Source organism: Marmota flaviventris, chromosome X, assembly GCF_047511675.1.
Source record: "Marmota flaviventris isolate mMarFla1 chromosome X, mMarFla1.hap1, whole genome shotgun sequence".
In the NCBI taxonomy this organism is placed as follows: domain Eukaryota; kingdom Metazoa; phylum Chordata; class Mammalia; order Rodentia; family Sciuridae; genus Marmota; species Marmota flaviventris.
The window spans coordinates 66,710,700-66,727,987 of record NC_092518.1 but is presented as its reverse complement, the minus strand read 5'-3'; the positions used below and the strand labels follow the sequence as shown (position 1 = coordinate 66,727,987).

At 33.2% G+C, this 17,288-nt stretch overlaps 2 protein-coding genes across 3 annotated transcripts; one reads left to right on the top strand and one right to left on the bottom strand.

Annotated features, from left to right (window-relative positions):
• Positions 1–1,041: 1,041 nt before the first annotated feature.
• LOC114090639 (TLR adapter interacting with SLC15A4 on the lysosome-like) lies at positions 1,042–5,160 on the bottom strand. Its single transcript, XM_027932849.2, has 2 exons — positions 5,059–5,160; positions 1,042–4,054 (listed from the first exon to the last, which is right to left on the bottom strand). The coding sequence occupies exon 2, from the start codon at positions 4,012–4,014 to the stop codon at positions 3,091–3,093; it is 924 nt and encodes a 307-aa protein (XP_027788650.1). The 5' UTR covers positions 4,015–4,054; positions 5,059–5,160; the 3' UTR covers positions 1,042–3,090.
• A 5,206-nt stretch (positions 5,161–10,366) lies between these two features.
• Positions 10,367–15,669, top strand: LOC114089466 (SH3 domain-binding glutamic acid-rich-like protein 3). 2 transcript variants are annotated; one of them, XM_027931341.2, is made up of 3 exons: positions 10,367–10,617; positions 14,379–14,546; positions 15,479–15,669. In XM_027931341.2, exons 1-3 carry the CDS (start codon positions 10,570–10,572, stop codon positions 15,542–15,544), a joined length of 282 nt encoding a protein of 93 aa, XP_027787142.1. In that variant the 5' UTR covers positions 10,367–10,569; the 3' UTR covers positions 15,545–15,669. The 2 variants fall into 2 exon arrangements, with proteins under 2 accessions (XP_027787142.1, XP_027787132.1); XM_027931331.2 differs by having other exon boundaries at positions 14,379–14,552.
• Positions 15,670–17,288: the final 1,619 nt, after the last annotated feature.

The following is a 17,288-nucleotide window of genomic DNA, read 5'->3' as shown; positions in this document are numbered from 1 at the left end:
TGAAAACATTAAATGGCTTTTAATTTAACTTATTGATTTCTTTCTTTCCTGTATTGACTGAAAACAGTTGTACACTTAACTACACAACTAATTCAGTTTATTCCACACAATAATCCTTATCCAACCATTCCTTCACCCTTAATCCAAGTCAGTATCATGTAGTAATGATATATTAACTAAACTTACCTGTTAAAAGAAAGAAAAAATAATTATATTTGGAGATAGATTGATATCCTGCCCCCAAAGCAGAAGCTATATACTTTGGTTTTACTAAGATCTAGACAGTCAGCTTACAACCTTGCTTGTTCCATGTAAGTGGTAGCTCTTGCCATAAGAACCTCATGGAATTTCACTGTATGTATGTATATTCTGCCAAAATACATTCTACTATCATGTATAACTAAAAATAAAAATTAAATTTTATTAAAAAAAAAACCTCATGGAGACTAGCTTCATCTGGAAATTAGTCCACGAGGCAGATTAAGCCTAAAAATTCCAAGAATCCAGGGTAGACTCTATTCTTTGAATAGGGTTCAAGTTTCAAGGATTCTCCTGAAAAAAAATTTATCTCAAATTGGTTCAAACCCTTTCTGGGCCAAAGATGAAATGTAGTTTAAACTGACCAATAAATGCAGGAAGCAACACTGTATTAAGCAACATTCTTAACCTCTTGAACTTCTTCCCTGTGGAAATCTGGCAATTCTCTTCAACTGCTGAATCACTAACGTTATACAATTTTTAAAAATACATATTTTTAGTTGTAGTTGGACACAATACCTTTACTTTTTAATTTACTTTTATGTGGTGCTGAGGATCAAATTCAGTGCCTCACATGTGCAAGCCAGTGCTCCATGATGAAGTTATACCCCAGCCCACATTCTCCAATTTTTACAACTATAAACTAATATTTTCAACTACTGCAGCAGTGAGACAGAAATAAAACCATTATTCCATATATTTCAAATATATTTTTGAAAGAGAAAAGTATAATCATAAATGTGATACCTATAGTGAAAAATAGAAAACCCAAACTATGCTAAATTGCAAATTAATATGTGTATTTCATTAAAACAAGGAAGTTAACAGGTATAACATCAGACTAAAACATAACACCAAACTCATTATCTTTGCTTATTTGATTATTACAGTATATTTTAGCCAATTTTAATCATAGTATTTTTATACAGTAAGCATTTTGATGAGGTTGGAAATAAGTATAGGTAAAAGGAGGATATTTTAAACATGAGAGCATAAATATGCATTTTAATTAGATATTGGCTCAATACATTTTTATATAGTATTATATAGTCTCAACACTATTTATGAATAGATACATTTCGTAAATCAAATATTAACACATGGCACTGTACCTAAGAAAATTATTGACTAACAATATTTAATTCAGTTTAGAAAATATAGATTTTAATACGTTCTCATTTTGATAAATCTTGTGCTAAAAATATACAAATTTAACCAAATAGAAGAAAATATACACAAAACTCATTTTCAGTATCTATATGAGAGTCAGTTTTTTTCAAAACATTTTACCCATTGTCATTTCAGAATCAAACATGTGAAAAATAGAAATTGAGATTATGTGAAAAAAATGAAGGGGAAAAGAGTGATGAAGGGATAAACAGGATAAATCAAAGATACTTATTATAAAAATTTGAAGAATGAAAAAATCTAAGGACATTTAATGAAAATGATGAGTTGGTGACACACTATATATAATATAATCAAAGACAAAAGAGATAATTGGAGGGGAAGGAGTGATTACTAATGCACAAATATTATTACTATATAATGCAGCCATAAAAAACCATAGTGTAAATTCATACCACTATATTTAACAAGCAAAGATATGTGATAATCACTAAGAGAAGTGTGAAGTATTAACTGCAGAGTTTTGTTTACAAGTCTGCAATAAACCATACTATCCCATAAGGTTAATTTATTTAAATCAGATTCCTAAATTTCAATTCTATGTTGCTGAATTTTATTCTAACCCAGGATACTGTATGTTTTCATACAATTTTAAAAAATTTTTAAAATTCATCCCATCCATGAAAATAACTAGGAAGAACATACTGATGTAACAAAGCTGATGCTTATCCCAGGAAAATTCAAAATATACAGTTTTAAAACAAACAGCACTGACAAAATCACTATTTTTCTTAAGACTTTTTTTTCATTTTTCTTTCAAATGTTATTTAAATTCAATTTTGTTTAAGGTATTTTTGAATAGACCCCATACTCCAATTTTATGTGAAAATTATATATCATGATATACAATTTGTAGTATATATTATTCTGATTATGTATAATATACGACATAAATTATAACATAATTTTCCATCTTAAAGGGGAAGTAAATTGTCTTCTGTATCTACAAGTTTGTTTTTCCAAACATTTGAGATCTTCTTACATGTTAATGGTTTGCAAAATTTTGTATATTTCATTGCATAGGCATTCAAATACACCAAGAAATGAAACATATGATATGTGTGTGTATGAATAAACACATAAACATATGTGTATGTGTGTGTGTATGAATATGTGTAAAATTTCACTAGGATATTCTGATTGTCAATGTAAAGGATCCTGGATGTAAGAAATAAAATGAAGGATTTAAGAAATAAATAAAATGAAAGGGTTAAGAAATAAAATGAAAATTTAAGCACTACTAATATGTCTATAAACCTTTTTGTACAGAAATAAATGTCCCATTCTGAATAGCTTTTAGTGGTCCTTTCAGTAGCTTAGAGCAAACATGCACTTCTCATCCCACTTTTGTTGTAAATAAAGTTGATTGACAGTGAGCTGATTGATTTGGTGTGCCAGTGACTACTCTGTAGATAAGCACGTAATCACTAATGATGTCAAAACAGTAAGAAAATATACTCATAAAACTTAGTTCTTATAGTTATCTCCTACAACAACTTGAATGTACACTGAGTCAAATCATTTTTTAAAGCAGCATGATAACCATACCTCAAAAGAGATTTTATGTGACATGATAAGCCAGAGAAGACTATTCTTACTGAAGTCTTGCTGAAGTTAATCAAATTAATCTACAGTTGATTCCTACTATAAATGTGATACAAGTTCCCTACTTGTCTGGTTTGATATTTGTAAGTTAGGAGTGCTAAATTCAGAACTGTTTCCATGGGAAATGTTACGAAGATTACATAGTGTTAAAGAGTGCAGAAGAGCTTCCCGAGCTTTTGATGCCTCTATGTTCTGCTCTTGGGAAATTTGAAGACTAATCTGATTTATATTGTTCATTAGCAGATTGGAAGCTATAAGATTGGTTATGGAGCAACACCTGGTGAGATTTTCTTCCAAAAATTGTTTATAGAGTTCATCGACCTTTTTTTCCATATAGCTATTAAGCATAGAATTGGAGAGAGGCTGCTTATGAAACAGCATACTTTTTTCTCGAATTTCATCTCCATTCAATAACTTTGAGGTGGGTGTTTTCTCCAGAGGCTCAATGATAGGAGAATGGCCCAATGGTATATCTACTGAAAGTAAAAGGGGACCATTAGAAACATCATCATGTGTGTGTTCAACAAAGCAGCCTGAATCATACATGTTCCCCACATGATCACCTCCAATCTGTAGATCAGGATAATTCTGGCAAATACTGGTACATGACCAGGATCGATATAAATCCACTTGTCTTTCATCATGTTGTTCTCTCTTTGGAATGGTCAATGCAATGGACACAGTTCCTGGAAGAGGTGTATTTTTGCATTTTACCGCAGATAGCTCATCCACAGATTTTATTTTATTTGTATCATTACTTTGTTCATTTAAACTTTCTTTCATAATTTTTTCTTGATTTTCCCTCTTAAGCGGGGAAAGTGAATTGTCTTCTATATCTAAAAGTTTATTTTTCCAAGTTTCTTTTTCATCATTTGATGTCTTCTTACATGTTACTGGTTTGCAAAATTTTGTATATTTCTGTTCTTTGTATGGGAGTTCAATTAGGAAGGCTTCTCCAAGCATTTTGTTAAAGAAATTTTCTAAAAGGAAGACTGTAGTATTCCTATAACATAAAAGAACTCATTAAGGCAATGTATATTACAATATCAAATAAGAATTTATCTCCTATGTGAAGAAAAGATAATTAAAGAAGGCAATATTTCTCAAATGATAGAGAATAAAGCTAGGAATAAAGAGGCTTTAGTTCCAGTACTACCATTGACCACTTTTTATTGGATAATTTATTTCTTACTCACAATTTTTGCATTAGTTAAAGAGTAACATTATTTTCCTTCTTCACAGGTTTATCACCATGATAATACTATTTGTGTGTGGTGCTGGAGATCAAACATGTAAGTTCAAAATGCTAGGCAAGCTAATCATCCCAATAAGGATAATATAATATAGTGCACTGCAAGTTTACAAATGTATAATTTTTACATTCAGCTGTCATTTAGAATTAATTTAGAATTGACTAAAATGTCCAACAATTTTTCTTCCAAGAGTCTACTTAAAATAAAGCCTGCTTTCAAAGATATACCATTGGTTTTACATGTTCTTTTAATTAATATTGTTTGAAGCATAACATTGAAAAATTTCTATAACCTAAATTGCATAAGTTGTAGGAAAATATATATTATTTGAACTCATGCAAACTTTCTGATTTAGAATAGAAATACAGCCATTTATTTTTCAATAATATAAATTAATATAAATGCAAATAGGTTTCTCAAATTCACTACCATTCTTTTTTTCCCCTTTTACTTTTTTCTTTACGCTTCTTTCTAATTTTCCTTTTCTTCTTTTGGACTCAAATCTTATAGTAATAAGCAGGTATTTCAATGTTTTCATGGTTCTTTAGTGCCACTGGAAGAATTTCTTCATTTCATATACTTTATTAAGGCATGAAAAGAAAAAGTAGACTTGATTCAAAACACAATTTTCCTTTTTCAAGTCTATAGTGTCTACTATAAATATTCCCAGGAAATCTACTTTTATTTATACTTAAAAGACTTTTGGAAGAAAATAAAGTAATATGAGCTGGAATATGTTAGAATTTAGACTTACCTTTTCAAAATGTCAATGTACTTTTAGATTTGGTATTCCAAAGTTCCAACACTCCAAACACAAAAAAGTCGTTGGTTCTCAGCTTCTACTCAACATTTCAGAAAGATAGCTTTAACCACATAAAATGCTTCTGCTTTCCGTTCATACCCTACGACTGAAACAAAGTAATAGGAAAATGATGTGGGTTGATCACATGTCTGGTATGGTAATGATCATATACCAAAAGAGGATCTTGAAAGTGTTTATTCATGTTGGAAATGAAATTGAGAGTCAGAAAATGTTAACAACAGCTTTCTTCAAGTAAATGAAGGTAGAGGCAAGGCTATTTTCATTTTTTAAATGGAATAAAAAGTGGTACCAGCATATTTTGTAATAATGAATAATTTGAAATAATCCAAATGGCCATTAATAAGAGCATGGTTAAATAAATTATGACACAGCTGAGGAGTGATACTGGCCAAAAATAGTATTGTTTTTTGTGCATGTATGAATATGTAATAACAAATTCCATAATTATGTACAACTTTAATACACCAATAAAATGTGGAAAGAACAAAACAAACAAAAAATGGTTTAAATGGTAGAAAAATCATGATACATCTAGGACATGAAATATTAAACTGCTTTTATTAGTGCAGCATAATTATACATTGAAGTGGGTTAATTTTGACATAATACACACATGCATGGAATACAATTTGTTCCATTACAGTACTTCCTCTTTCTCTCTACTTCTCCTCCCTCTGTTCCCCTTCCTCTACACTACTGGTCTTCCTTCTAATTATTTACAGTTTTTTAATTGGTACTTTATAGATAAAGTGAAATTCACATGGTGTAGTCATAGCAAAATTTGGTCAATTTCATTGGACAATTCCTCCCTTTTCCTGTCCCCTCTCCTTCTCCCTTAATAATATTCCCCTACTCCATTGATGTTCCTTTTATTTTCATGGTGCCCCCTCTCTTTTTATGTTATTTTGCTCTAGCTTCTACATATGAAAGAAAACATTCAAACCTTCACTTTCTGAGTCTGGCTTATTTCACTTAGCATAATGTTCTTCAGTTCCACCCATTTACCAGCAAATGCCAAATATCATTCCTCCTTTTGACTGTTTAAATTCCATTTATATATTCCATTCATATATTCCATATGAATTCATATATACCATAACATTTTCTTCATCCATTCATTTTTTGATAGGCACCTGTGTTGGTTCCATAATTTTGCTATTGTGAATAGTACTGCTACAAATATTGATGTGCTTGTATCACTATAGTATGCTAATTTTCATTATTTGCGATAAATATCAAGGAATGAAATAATGGGGTATTATGGTAGTTCCATTACTAATCTTTTGACGTAGCTCCATATTGCTTTCCAAACTAGTTGAACCAATCTGCAGTCCCACCAACAATGTATGAGTGCACATTTTTCTCCATATCCTTGCCAGAATTTATTTGTATTTTTGGTGATTTGTATTCTAACTGGAACGTGATTAAATCTCAGTGTGGCTTTAATTTATATCTGAGAATTTTTAAGGATTTAATAGCAAGTATTTATTAAATAATTACTACCAGTTATTCTACATATTCTACATACACTACATGAACAAGATATTATTATTCCCATTTACAGAAAAAAAGCAGAGAGAAAGATTATATACTTGCTGAAGGTAACAAACAGGTAAATAACAGAACTAGGATTAGAATCAAGCAATGGATTCATATCCAATGCTGTTAATCACTATACCATATTTCCTAGTTATCTGTATAGAATGCACCTTGCAGAATAGAATATGCAGTATGATTCCATCATGAATTGCTTGTGCTATGTGTCAACACTTCCAAATACTTTACACATAATAATTTAATCATCATAATATATATATATATGAAACAGATATTATTATTTCCATTTTACCTATAAGAAAACAAGCACAGAGAAGTTAGATAACTTGCCCGATATTAGGCAAATGTAAGTGGTAGAGCCTGATATCAAAGCCTGTGTGGTTAACTTCCTTGCTGAGTTGACTTTCTCCCCCTTTTCATTGCCTTAATATATACAACTATTGTGGTGGAAAAGCATAAAAAACAGAACTGTTGTTCAATATAAGGAAGCAGGTAAAGTGATATTTTTATTTTTAGACCCTGTATTTCTATATGATTTGAATTATGATATAATGAGCATGTATTCATAATAATTTTGTCACAGGAAAGCAGGGAGCTGGAACTCCAAACCTTGTTTTTTGTATTCCCAGAAAGATAATTTCAAGTCAGACACCAAAAGCCATGCAAGAGAACTTTATTATAAGTGAAAGTGAGGTGAAAGGAAAGTAAAAGGAAAGTAAGGCTCAAGCAAGGAGCATTCTCAATAGAGACAATGGGCTGTCTCCAAGCAGAGAATGACATACAACACAATGCTGTCTCTAACCTTATCACCTTTTGATGTTTACCAGGAGAATTAGGGTCCTCTTCAGCAACCTTCACCAATCAGGTGTTCAACACCTCTTTCATGTAGGGCAGTGGAGATTCTGACCTTAGTTGGTCCTCTCTGGAACTGTCATGGTGGCCATCCTATTTAGTGGGCTTCATCTACAAGTCAATCCCATGCTAATGTGGACATTGGAGTCAGTAACTGGTCAGAAGTTACTTTATTGCACCCACACAACTAAGGTAATCTTACTTCCCATACAAACAGAAACACCTCTGGCTATAATTCCTAGCTTCACACCAACCTCAAAGATCCTGTAAAGAGTTACTCCCATTAATACTTTTATTTTAACACATTTTCCTACTAGCCCCTTTGCTTCTTTTTAAAAAAATATTTATTTTTTAGTTGTAGTTGGGCACAATACCTTTATTTTCTGTGGTGCTGTGGATCAAACCCAGGGCCTAGGTGAGCACTCTACCATGAACCACAACCCTGGGCAACTGCTTCTTCTTTTTTTTTTTTAACCTGCTATTTGTTTTCAACAAATTAACTGCTATTTGCTTTCTCTTCCACTTTGAAAGTAGTTTAAAGATCCTAAAGTAATTTAAAGAACATTTGTGACCTTGCCATGCATTTCACTATTCATTGCTAGCTACTATCCAACAATGTGAATGATTGAAAAAATAAATAATTCACACAAATGACAAGAAAAATATTTGTTATCTTTATCAAGGATTTCCAAAGTCATAAGTAAATCTAGATATAAAATGCTAAAGTAGACTGAGAAGCATAAAGAAAATTTTTACATAGTTAATATTTTGGGCTACAATTATAAATATAGCTTTTGTTTCACAGTATTTTATCATTTTAAATAATTATCAAAAAAAACATGCTACAGAGTAGGTTAAATTTAACTTTGTAGGCCATACCAATCAATTTTTTTTTTTTATTTTAAGCTGTCAAGTTATTCTCTTACAAGTAATAGTGCATTAATTGGAGCCAAGGGAATGGCTTATCTTGAACTGAGGAAATATGTTACAGTCCACATGAGAAAGATAATAAAAACAATTTAAAAAATTGATTTCTTACACATAGTATTACAACAGAATATTAAAAGGAAATGGAGATGTCTAATTCCTCCTACATTATACTCCTTCATTGTTTTTTTGCCTTGCTGACCCCTACATCCAGCTGATCCAAGTTGTATTGGATGTCCTGTCTTAAAAGCTCTGCCTTTCACAACTGCCATGATCTTTAGTTCTTGGATTGCTGCAAATGCTTCCAGTCTGGCCCTCTTCTAATCAAATTAACATGTAAAATTGGTCTGCCTTTCATGAAAAACTGCTAAAATTTTCAAAGGCTTCTATCATCCATTGATTAATACAAGTTGATACAACTTATGACATGCCTCAAAGTGAAAGATTCTTACAAACGTTTTACATTTAATCTTCACAGAAGATCTACAAGTTATGATTATCCACAATTTGGCACAACAGGAAACAACTTTGAAAATATTATTAAATAATATAAAATAAAATAAAACTAAAATCCAACATGAAATCAGAAAACCTCTGTTGATTTTCCCAGTTTACCTCCTCAGCCTCCCTTTTATTTCTCTACTTGCTTCCAAAGCTACAATTGCCATTTTTTTTCATGACTCCTCTCTCTACCAAAAAGTCCTTTGTTCTTCTAAATTCCCTGCAGACTATACATCCTTCAGGTTGTAGTTCAGCTCTCAATTATTTAGGGCTGCCTGCCTTGACCCACTAGTCTCCTTTAGTTTTCTCTATATTTACCTTCTTTTGTCAGGTTTTACTCTGTGAGTTACTTGAAGGCAAAAGTAGGGTTTTTTTTTTGTTCACTGATGTGTCCTGAATGTGTCTAGCAATTATTATCATCAATAATTATTATTACCATTTTCTGAACTACTATTTAAATGGTGTGCCAAACACTTTCACATACTTAATTCATTTGATCCTGACAAGGATATTGGTAGGTAGGTATGACCATACTCATTTTAACCACAGAGATACTGACAGGAAGTAAGTAAGTAATCTGCCCCAAATCCATAGTAATTAAGTGGGAGAACCATAGAATATGAATTTGCCTAACTCGGGAGCTGGGGCTGAGCAGTTCTTTGGTCCTTCGCTCTTAATTTCCATTATCATCTACCCACTTTTGGGAAACACCCAAAATATTACTACACTCCACTACTGAAAAAGATTAACTGGAAAATGAGTTAAGAATATATTGAAAAGGAAGTCAACATTTAAGCAAGAGGTCATCTTTTTACAGAAGAGGAAAAGAGAAAAAGTGTTAGGAGAGGCCGGGAATATTGCACCTGGTATAGCACAAACTAAAAAATTGACTCCCAGAAGGAAAAGGAGAGCTGCAAATCACGTTCTCAAGAAGGGCGGAGGGCTGCGGGGGGGGGGGGGGGGGCGGTAGGAGAGAGAAAAGAGGAAGCTCCCTGGGCAAAGAGAAAAGATAATGTTGATATGATGGTCACCTCCCGACGAGTACCGTTTGTTCTTTCTCTTTAAACTCAAACAACACAAGTTTTATTTGTGTTTTTTTCCACGCAGTACATTGCATTTGGAATACTTTCGGTCTCAGGTGACTCCGTATTTTTTACGCAGCTTTAGTAGCCTACAGAAAAGTTCCCGCTTGCCTAGCCTCCTTTTCCAAGCAGGGCGGAGGGAAATGGATAGCATGCTGGGCCTGAGAATGCATTTTACACTTCCCGCTCCTCCTCTCCAGGGCCTCTCAAATGAGGAGATAAAAGAGGATTTAGCTAGTGTTTATCACTTCTGGGAGTCCAGCCCTCCTCCCCGCCTGCCGGTGGGGGCTTCCGCTCTCTGGTCACCAGGAACCCGCTTTCCTCAGAATGGGAGCTAGCATGCGCCACAGGGGCGCTTGTTTTCCAGCCAATCCCGAGCCCAAGGGCTACTGGCCCTTAGAAACCCGCTTGGAGGAGGGCAAAGCTGGGTGTTCGGACTACTGAAGCCAAGCTGAGCTGAGGGAAGTAGCCGTGAAGTAGTTAACTTCTTATTACTCCTGCAAAAGTACCCTGCGTGGAAACAATGAATTCCATTAAAGTCTATTATACCAGCGTGTCAGGCTCTAGGGAGGTGAGTAGGAAGAAAAGGGCCTCAGCGCCAGGGCGGGAGCGGGAGAGACTAGAGTGAAGACATTCTAGTTGGAAACTTCAAAATTTTGCTAATACTTTACATAACCTTTCTTCCTTTCCTCTCAACTCCATACTCTCTAGGCTTTGGGAGGTGGGCGGTGCACAGAAGGACAGATAATGTGATTAACTCTCTCATACAGATTGAGCTCTAAGAACTGACTGACATGGGAAGTTACTGGTATCTTGAATTCAACCACCTCAAGGACCTTCAGTAATTTTACCTGTATTTCAAATGGTAGAAATAAAGAACCCTATTTAGGAAGGGAGAGGGAAAATGACAGTGAATGAACACCTAAACTCCTCAGAGAAGAGAACCCAAATGAGACAAACTCTTATTTATTATTATTATTATTATTATTATTACTATTAGGTACTGGGTATTGAACTCAGGGGTGTTTTACCACTGAGCTATATCCCCACTCTTTTTTTTAATTTGACGCAGGGGCAGGGGTGGTGTCTCAGTGGTAGAGTGCTTGCCTACCATGTGTGAGGCACTGGGTTCGATTCTCAGCACACCATATAAATAAATAAAATAAAGGTCTATTGATAACTAAAAAAAAGATTTTAAAAAAATTTGAGGCAGAGTCTCACTAAGTTGCTGTGGTTCTCACTAAATTACAGAGACCTCCAATTTGTGACCTCCTGCCTTAGCTTCCCCAGTCGCTGGGACTACAGGGTGCACCACTACACCCTGCCAAACTGTCGACTTCTTATTTTTTTAAGTTATACATATCAGTAGAGTCCCTTTTAATATAATTATACAAGCATGCAGTATATCTTATTCTAATTAAGACCCCAGGTTTGTGGATGTACAAGATGGTGAGATCCACTGTGTAACATTCATATATGTACATAAGAAAGTTATGTCAGATTCATTCCATTGTTTTCCCCTAAAAACTGTCAATTTCTAATAAGTAGATGTATTTGCATAGATCAGACGTTTCTTAGATGAATTGAAATTTAAATGACTTCTTTTAACCAGAATGTAGGAAATATTATAGAATGGAACTGTGCAACAGAAATATAATGAAAGCCATATATGTAACTTGAAATTTTAGTAGCTATTTAAAAAACAGGTGAGATTAACTTTAATATGTTTAACACAAAATATCCAAATACCATTATTGCAACATGTAATCAATATAAGAAATGCAAATATTATATATTATTTTTATATTGTCTTCAAATTTACTATGAATTGTGCAAATACTACATATAGTACATCTCATTTTGGAGTAGCCACATTTCATTCCATGATAGTCACATGTGACTAGTGGTTATCACATTAGGCAGCACAACTATAGAATGACCAATATATGGCCAAGAACCTCCTTCTACGATTTTTTTAGACAAAAATGAAAACTGAGGAATTTGGAATTGATTATAAATGGTTGACATAGCTTCACCACAATCATTCTGTGTGTCAAACTCCATATTTGCAGGAGGAATGAGATTAATTCAGTCTTGAAAGAGGAGGCTGATTTTGCATAAAACCTGGTCTGGTAGTTTAGTGTTTTCGCCTGTGTACTAACCCACAAGAATAAAAATGAGCAGATTTAAAAAAAGAAACCTGTGGGCTATTTTACTAGGTTTTTCTTTTTAGCATTGTAATTAATGTTATTGAGTTTAGTAACTGTAAGAGGGAATGATTTGGAGTAAGAACCACAATGAATTCAGTAGATCACCCACTGAACTCTTGTCCCATGACATACTGTAGATAACAATCATCTGGAGGGTTTGTTAAAATAAATTTTTCCTAGGACCCACCCCCAGAAATTCTGACACTGTAGATTTGAGGTGGACTAATGCTGATGCTGCTAGTCTGTGAATCACACACAGAATAGCACTGCTCTAGGCAACCCTATTCTAATGGGTTCCTCTGAAAAGGTTTTGAAAAATTAGTATAAAAATGTGACTCAAATCTCATGTAATATGACTTCTCAGTTTTAAAAAACTAATGAGCCTTAGAAATTAGAAATGCTGCATTTTAGAATTTCAGAATTTTCTCCATTATCCATTGGATATAGTCACAGTTTTCTAAGCATGGCAGGATTACCATTTCAAGTCATCAAACAAAAAGCCTACTGACATGCACTTTCATAGAAATCCCACTTGAATAAGCTGGGTTTGGGTTTGTCAGATTGCTTTCACATGTTTTCTTTCATTACAGATTTTATTTGACAAAATTGACCAAGTTTGTCACATGAAAATGTAGTAACCTTAACCTTTACCTAAGATTTATGTTGTAGGTTTTTTTTTTAAATATGGCTATTAAATACATTTAAAAATAACCAACTTTTGGGGCTGGGGTTGTGGCTCAGAGGTAGAGTGCTTGCCTAGCACATGTGAGGCACTGGGTTCGATTCTCAGCACTGCATATAAATAAATAAAAAAAGGTCCATTGACAACTAAAAACATTTTTTAAAAATAAACCAATCAATCAATCAATAAAGGTCCATAAACAGCTAAAAATATTTTAAAAAATAACCAACTCTTGAAATTTTACCTATTAGCAGATGATACGAATTTAACAGTTCATATGAAAGGACAGAGTAAGAAGTGACCACCTTGATATACTCACTTACTTATAAATAGTAATCCGTTCATGTATTTATTTTTTCATCCTTTGGATTGCCTCTCTGATTTAGTCTCTGTGATTTGTAACTTGTAGTATGTTTCCCTCAGTATTAAAATGTGGTATCATGTCCATTTCCTATCCAGAACTGCCATAGATACCAGTATAAATTAAAGCACGAACGAGTGCAAAAGCCTGCCTCAACTATTAGCAGAATGTTCTTAACAGCTTAAAATACAGTGTGAAATCAATCTGGTAAATATTTACAATCCATAAGAGATTTTCAACCCCCACAGACACTATAATTTTCTTATATACAGTTGACAATTGAACAATTCTGGGAGGCTGGGAGGTGTTAGGAGAGCAGAGATCAGTCTTACCCCCACAGTCGAAAATCTGCAATTTAACTTTTGATTCCTCAAGACCAGAAACCTTACCAATAAAGTATACAGTTGAATAGTACACATTTTAAATGTTATATATTATATATGTTGAAAGTACATGAGAACCAGGAAAGATCACTTTTTACTGAATGGTGCAATTAACTGAAGAGAGGAACTGCACATGCAGAGATGATTAGCATCACATAGATTCACCTTAGATTTTTAAAGCACATACTCCAAACATAAGAGCTCATTGAAATAGGAACAGTAGATGGCTACAAAATTAATATAGTTGTATAGAATGTATTGTGGCTAATTTTATGCAGTTATGATTTAATACTGCATCAGTACAGTGTTTACACTTATGGCAACTGTGAATGGTGCCACGTACAGTCTGTTGCACATCTATCTATGTATACACATATACACAAACATGTGTATACACATATATACACATGCATATATTAAATGTTTATATGACATATATACTATATGTAATGTGTTTATATACATATACACACACACATATACATACACACACACATACAAACATATAAACTTCACAAGAACAATACTTAACTTTGTTTCAAAATATTTACAAGAATCCCTAATTTGTTTCACAATCAGGCTTTGTACCATTAATAGCTATTCCTGTTCTATAACATAATGGACAAGGAAGGGGAAAAAATATTGGGATCAATTGATTCAACTTATTAACATCTTTCTTTCTATATTTCTATCTAGGTAAAGCAGAGACAAGAAGAAGTTATCAGAATTTTAGATGCTTACAAAGTACAGTATGAATTAATAGATATTTCTATCAGTTTGAAAGTACTCCAAGAAATGAGGATGAAGGTTTCCACACCTAAGGCTCTACCACCTCAAATATTCAATGGCCAAGACTATTGTGGAGTAAGAGTGAATATCCATTTTTATTCTATTTTCATTTCATATCTTAAAGTCATATACAAGAGAAAATGTATATGTACAGGGTAAGAGGGTTAGATTTCCCCAGCTATAGAATAATTTAATTAAGTTCCTGAAAGCAAGGCAATTTTTATTTTATGAAGAAAAGATTATTACAAAAGGAAAATATAGCTGGGCATGGAAGCACATGCCTATAATTGCAGCAAATGACCAACACATATATGAAAATTGTTCAACATTATTAGCAATAAGGGAAAATGCATATCAAAACAACACTGAGGGCTGGGTTGTGGCTCAGAGGTAGAGTGCTCACCTACCATGCATAAGGCACTAGGTTCAATCCTCAGCACAACATAAAAATAAAATATTGTGTCCACCTAAATCTAAACAAATAAATATTAAAAAAAAACAACACTGAGATTTATCTCACTCCAGTCAGAATGGTAATCATCAAGAAATAAAAATAAAATAACATCTAGGCAGGTGGCGTACACCTGTAATCCCAGCGACTCAGTAGGCTGAGTCAGGAGAATCACAATTTTGAGGCCAGTGTCAGTAACATGGTGAGGCCCTTAGTAATTTAGTGAGACCTTGTCTCAAAATTTGAAAAAGAGTTGGGGCTGTTGTTCAGTTGCTAAGCACCCCTGGATTCAATCACTAGTACTTCCAAAAGAAAACAAGAAAAGAAAATATATCATGAAGCTTGTTTGAAGATAATTATATCAGTATTTTTCATCATACATCATAATATGAAATAAGTCGTATTCTGGAGAAATTTTTCATCTAACTTAACTAGCAGAGGTTTGCAAAGCCTAGGCAGACTTAACGTGGACACTTGAGTTTAATGGGGTCATAATTGAGAATTATTATCACTGATGTTACAAGTTAATTTTATTTTTGTTTTGTTTTGGTTTTAGGATTTCGAAATGTTCCACAAGGCAAAGGAAAACAAAGAGATTCTGAAATTCCTGAAGATGGAATGAACGGGCAGTTATGCTGAGATGTTTACTAAGACGGTTCTACATATACTTCATAGATCTGTTTAATTAATCACTTTAATACATGGACTGGTTCCATTTCAAGGGTGCATTAAATAATTTCTTTGTTACTCTGTGAACATTTTATTTAACTATAAAAAAACTGAGCTGGGGGTGTGGCTCAGTGGTTGAGCACTTGCCTAGCATGTGTGAGTCTCTGGGTTCGATCCTCAGCACCACATATAAATAAATAAAATAAAGGTCCATTGACAACTAAAAAATATTTTTAAAAAAATAAAAAATAAATAAGTATCTATTAGCATCAAATTTTAAAGGTCACTAGTAGTTATCCATTTATAAGCATGAAGTAGATTTTAGTACAATTTTCAATTGGCTTTCAACTTTATTTTTAAAATGTTTATCAGTACAATTAGCAAAGGATTATAGACTGTACTGATGTGATTTTTTAAAAAAGGAAAAAGGAAAAAAAAGCATCAAATAATATTCCAAGTCTTCCTAAAAAAGAAGATAGAGGAAGTAGGAATTTATGTAATTAAAAATATCTTCAAGTGATTATTTTTATACTGGGGATGGAAGACTGGGGAATTTTTTTCACTGAGCTATATTCACAGATATTTTTATTTATATGTATTCATTTTTAGGCAAGATCTTGCTAAGTTTCTGAGGCTGTCCTCCAACTTGTAATTTTTCTGCCTTAGCCTACTGGTTCACTGGGATTATAGGCTTGCACCAGCATTCCCAGCAGATGAATTTTTTACACACTAAAATCTGGTACTAGTACTAAAAACAATTTTAGGTCACCTCCCCTTTGCCCCCACCTCTGCTATAAAATGGCAGATTTTTTTTTTTTGCAAACTCTTTTTCCTCAAGTAGTTCTTCTCTTCTCTTGTTGAGAGGCAAACCAATCCACTCAAGATCCAACTGAGAAACTTAAATGTCATCCTTAATATCACTCATGCCCTCACTCCATCAACCCTTAGGTGAACTGGTATTAATATTTCATTTACCTTTAAGTTTTCCAGCTGTCTAGCCATTGTTTTTGTTCATATCTTTATTACTCTTGCCCACATTCTTTTAATGATATCTTAATTAATTTCCAGTTTTGTTATTAAAATATCTGCCTTCCACACTACTGCTACATTTGTGCTGCTATTTTTGGCTAAAAATTGGAATCACCTAAGTAATAAAAAATATGATATCTAGATACCACCCTTAGTAATTTTAATGGGCAAATAAGTAGCATTAGAATGATGTTTCTAAAACATAAGCTTAAACGAGTCTACACAGCCTGCAACACGAAGTTTATCACTCTGTGGTGTAGGAAAACCACATTCCTCACAATCATCTAGAGTGCTTATTAAATATTTATATTCCTGAATTTTTCCACAGATTTTTAAAGCTGGAGCAAATATATTTGAATTTCAAATTAACAGCTTCAGGGTGACACTCAAGTACCATAATTTTGAGAATTGCTGATTTAAAGGGTAAAATCTAAACTCCATATTTGTTCTTTCAAAGAGGCATATATAGACCATTCTATCCCAGCTCTCAGTTACAACAACTCTCCCCAATTAACCCTACTAAACTCTATAAATCATCAGTTGTGCATTTTCTTACCTTTTATCCACATATTCTTTGCATCCTCCTCCCATCTGCTTAACAAGTAATTACTGATCTTTCACATACAATTCCCCTATGATGTCTTCCTCCCTAATAGAATATAACTCCA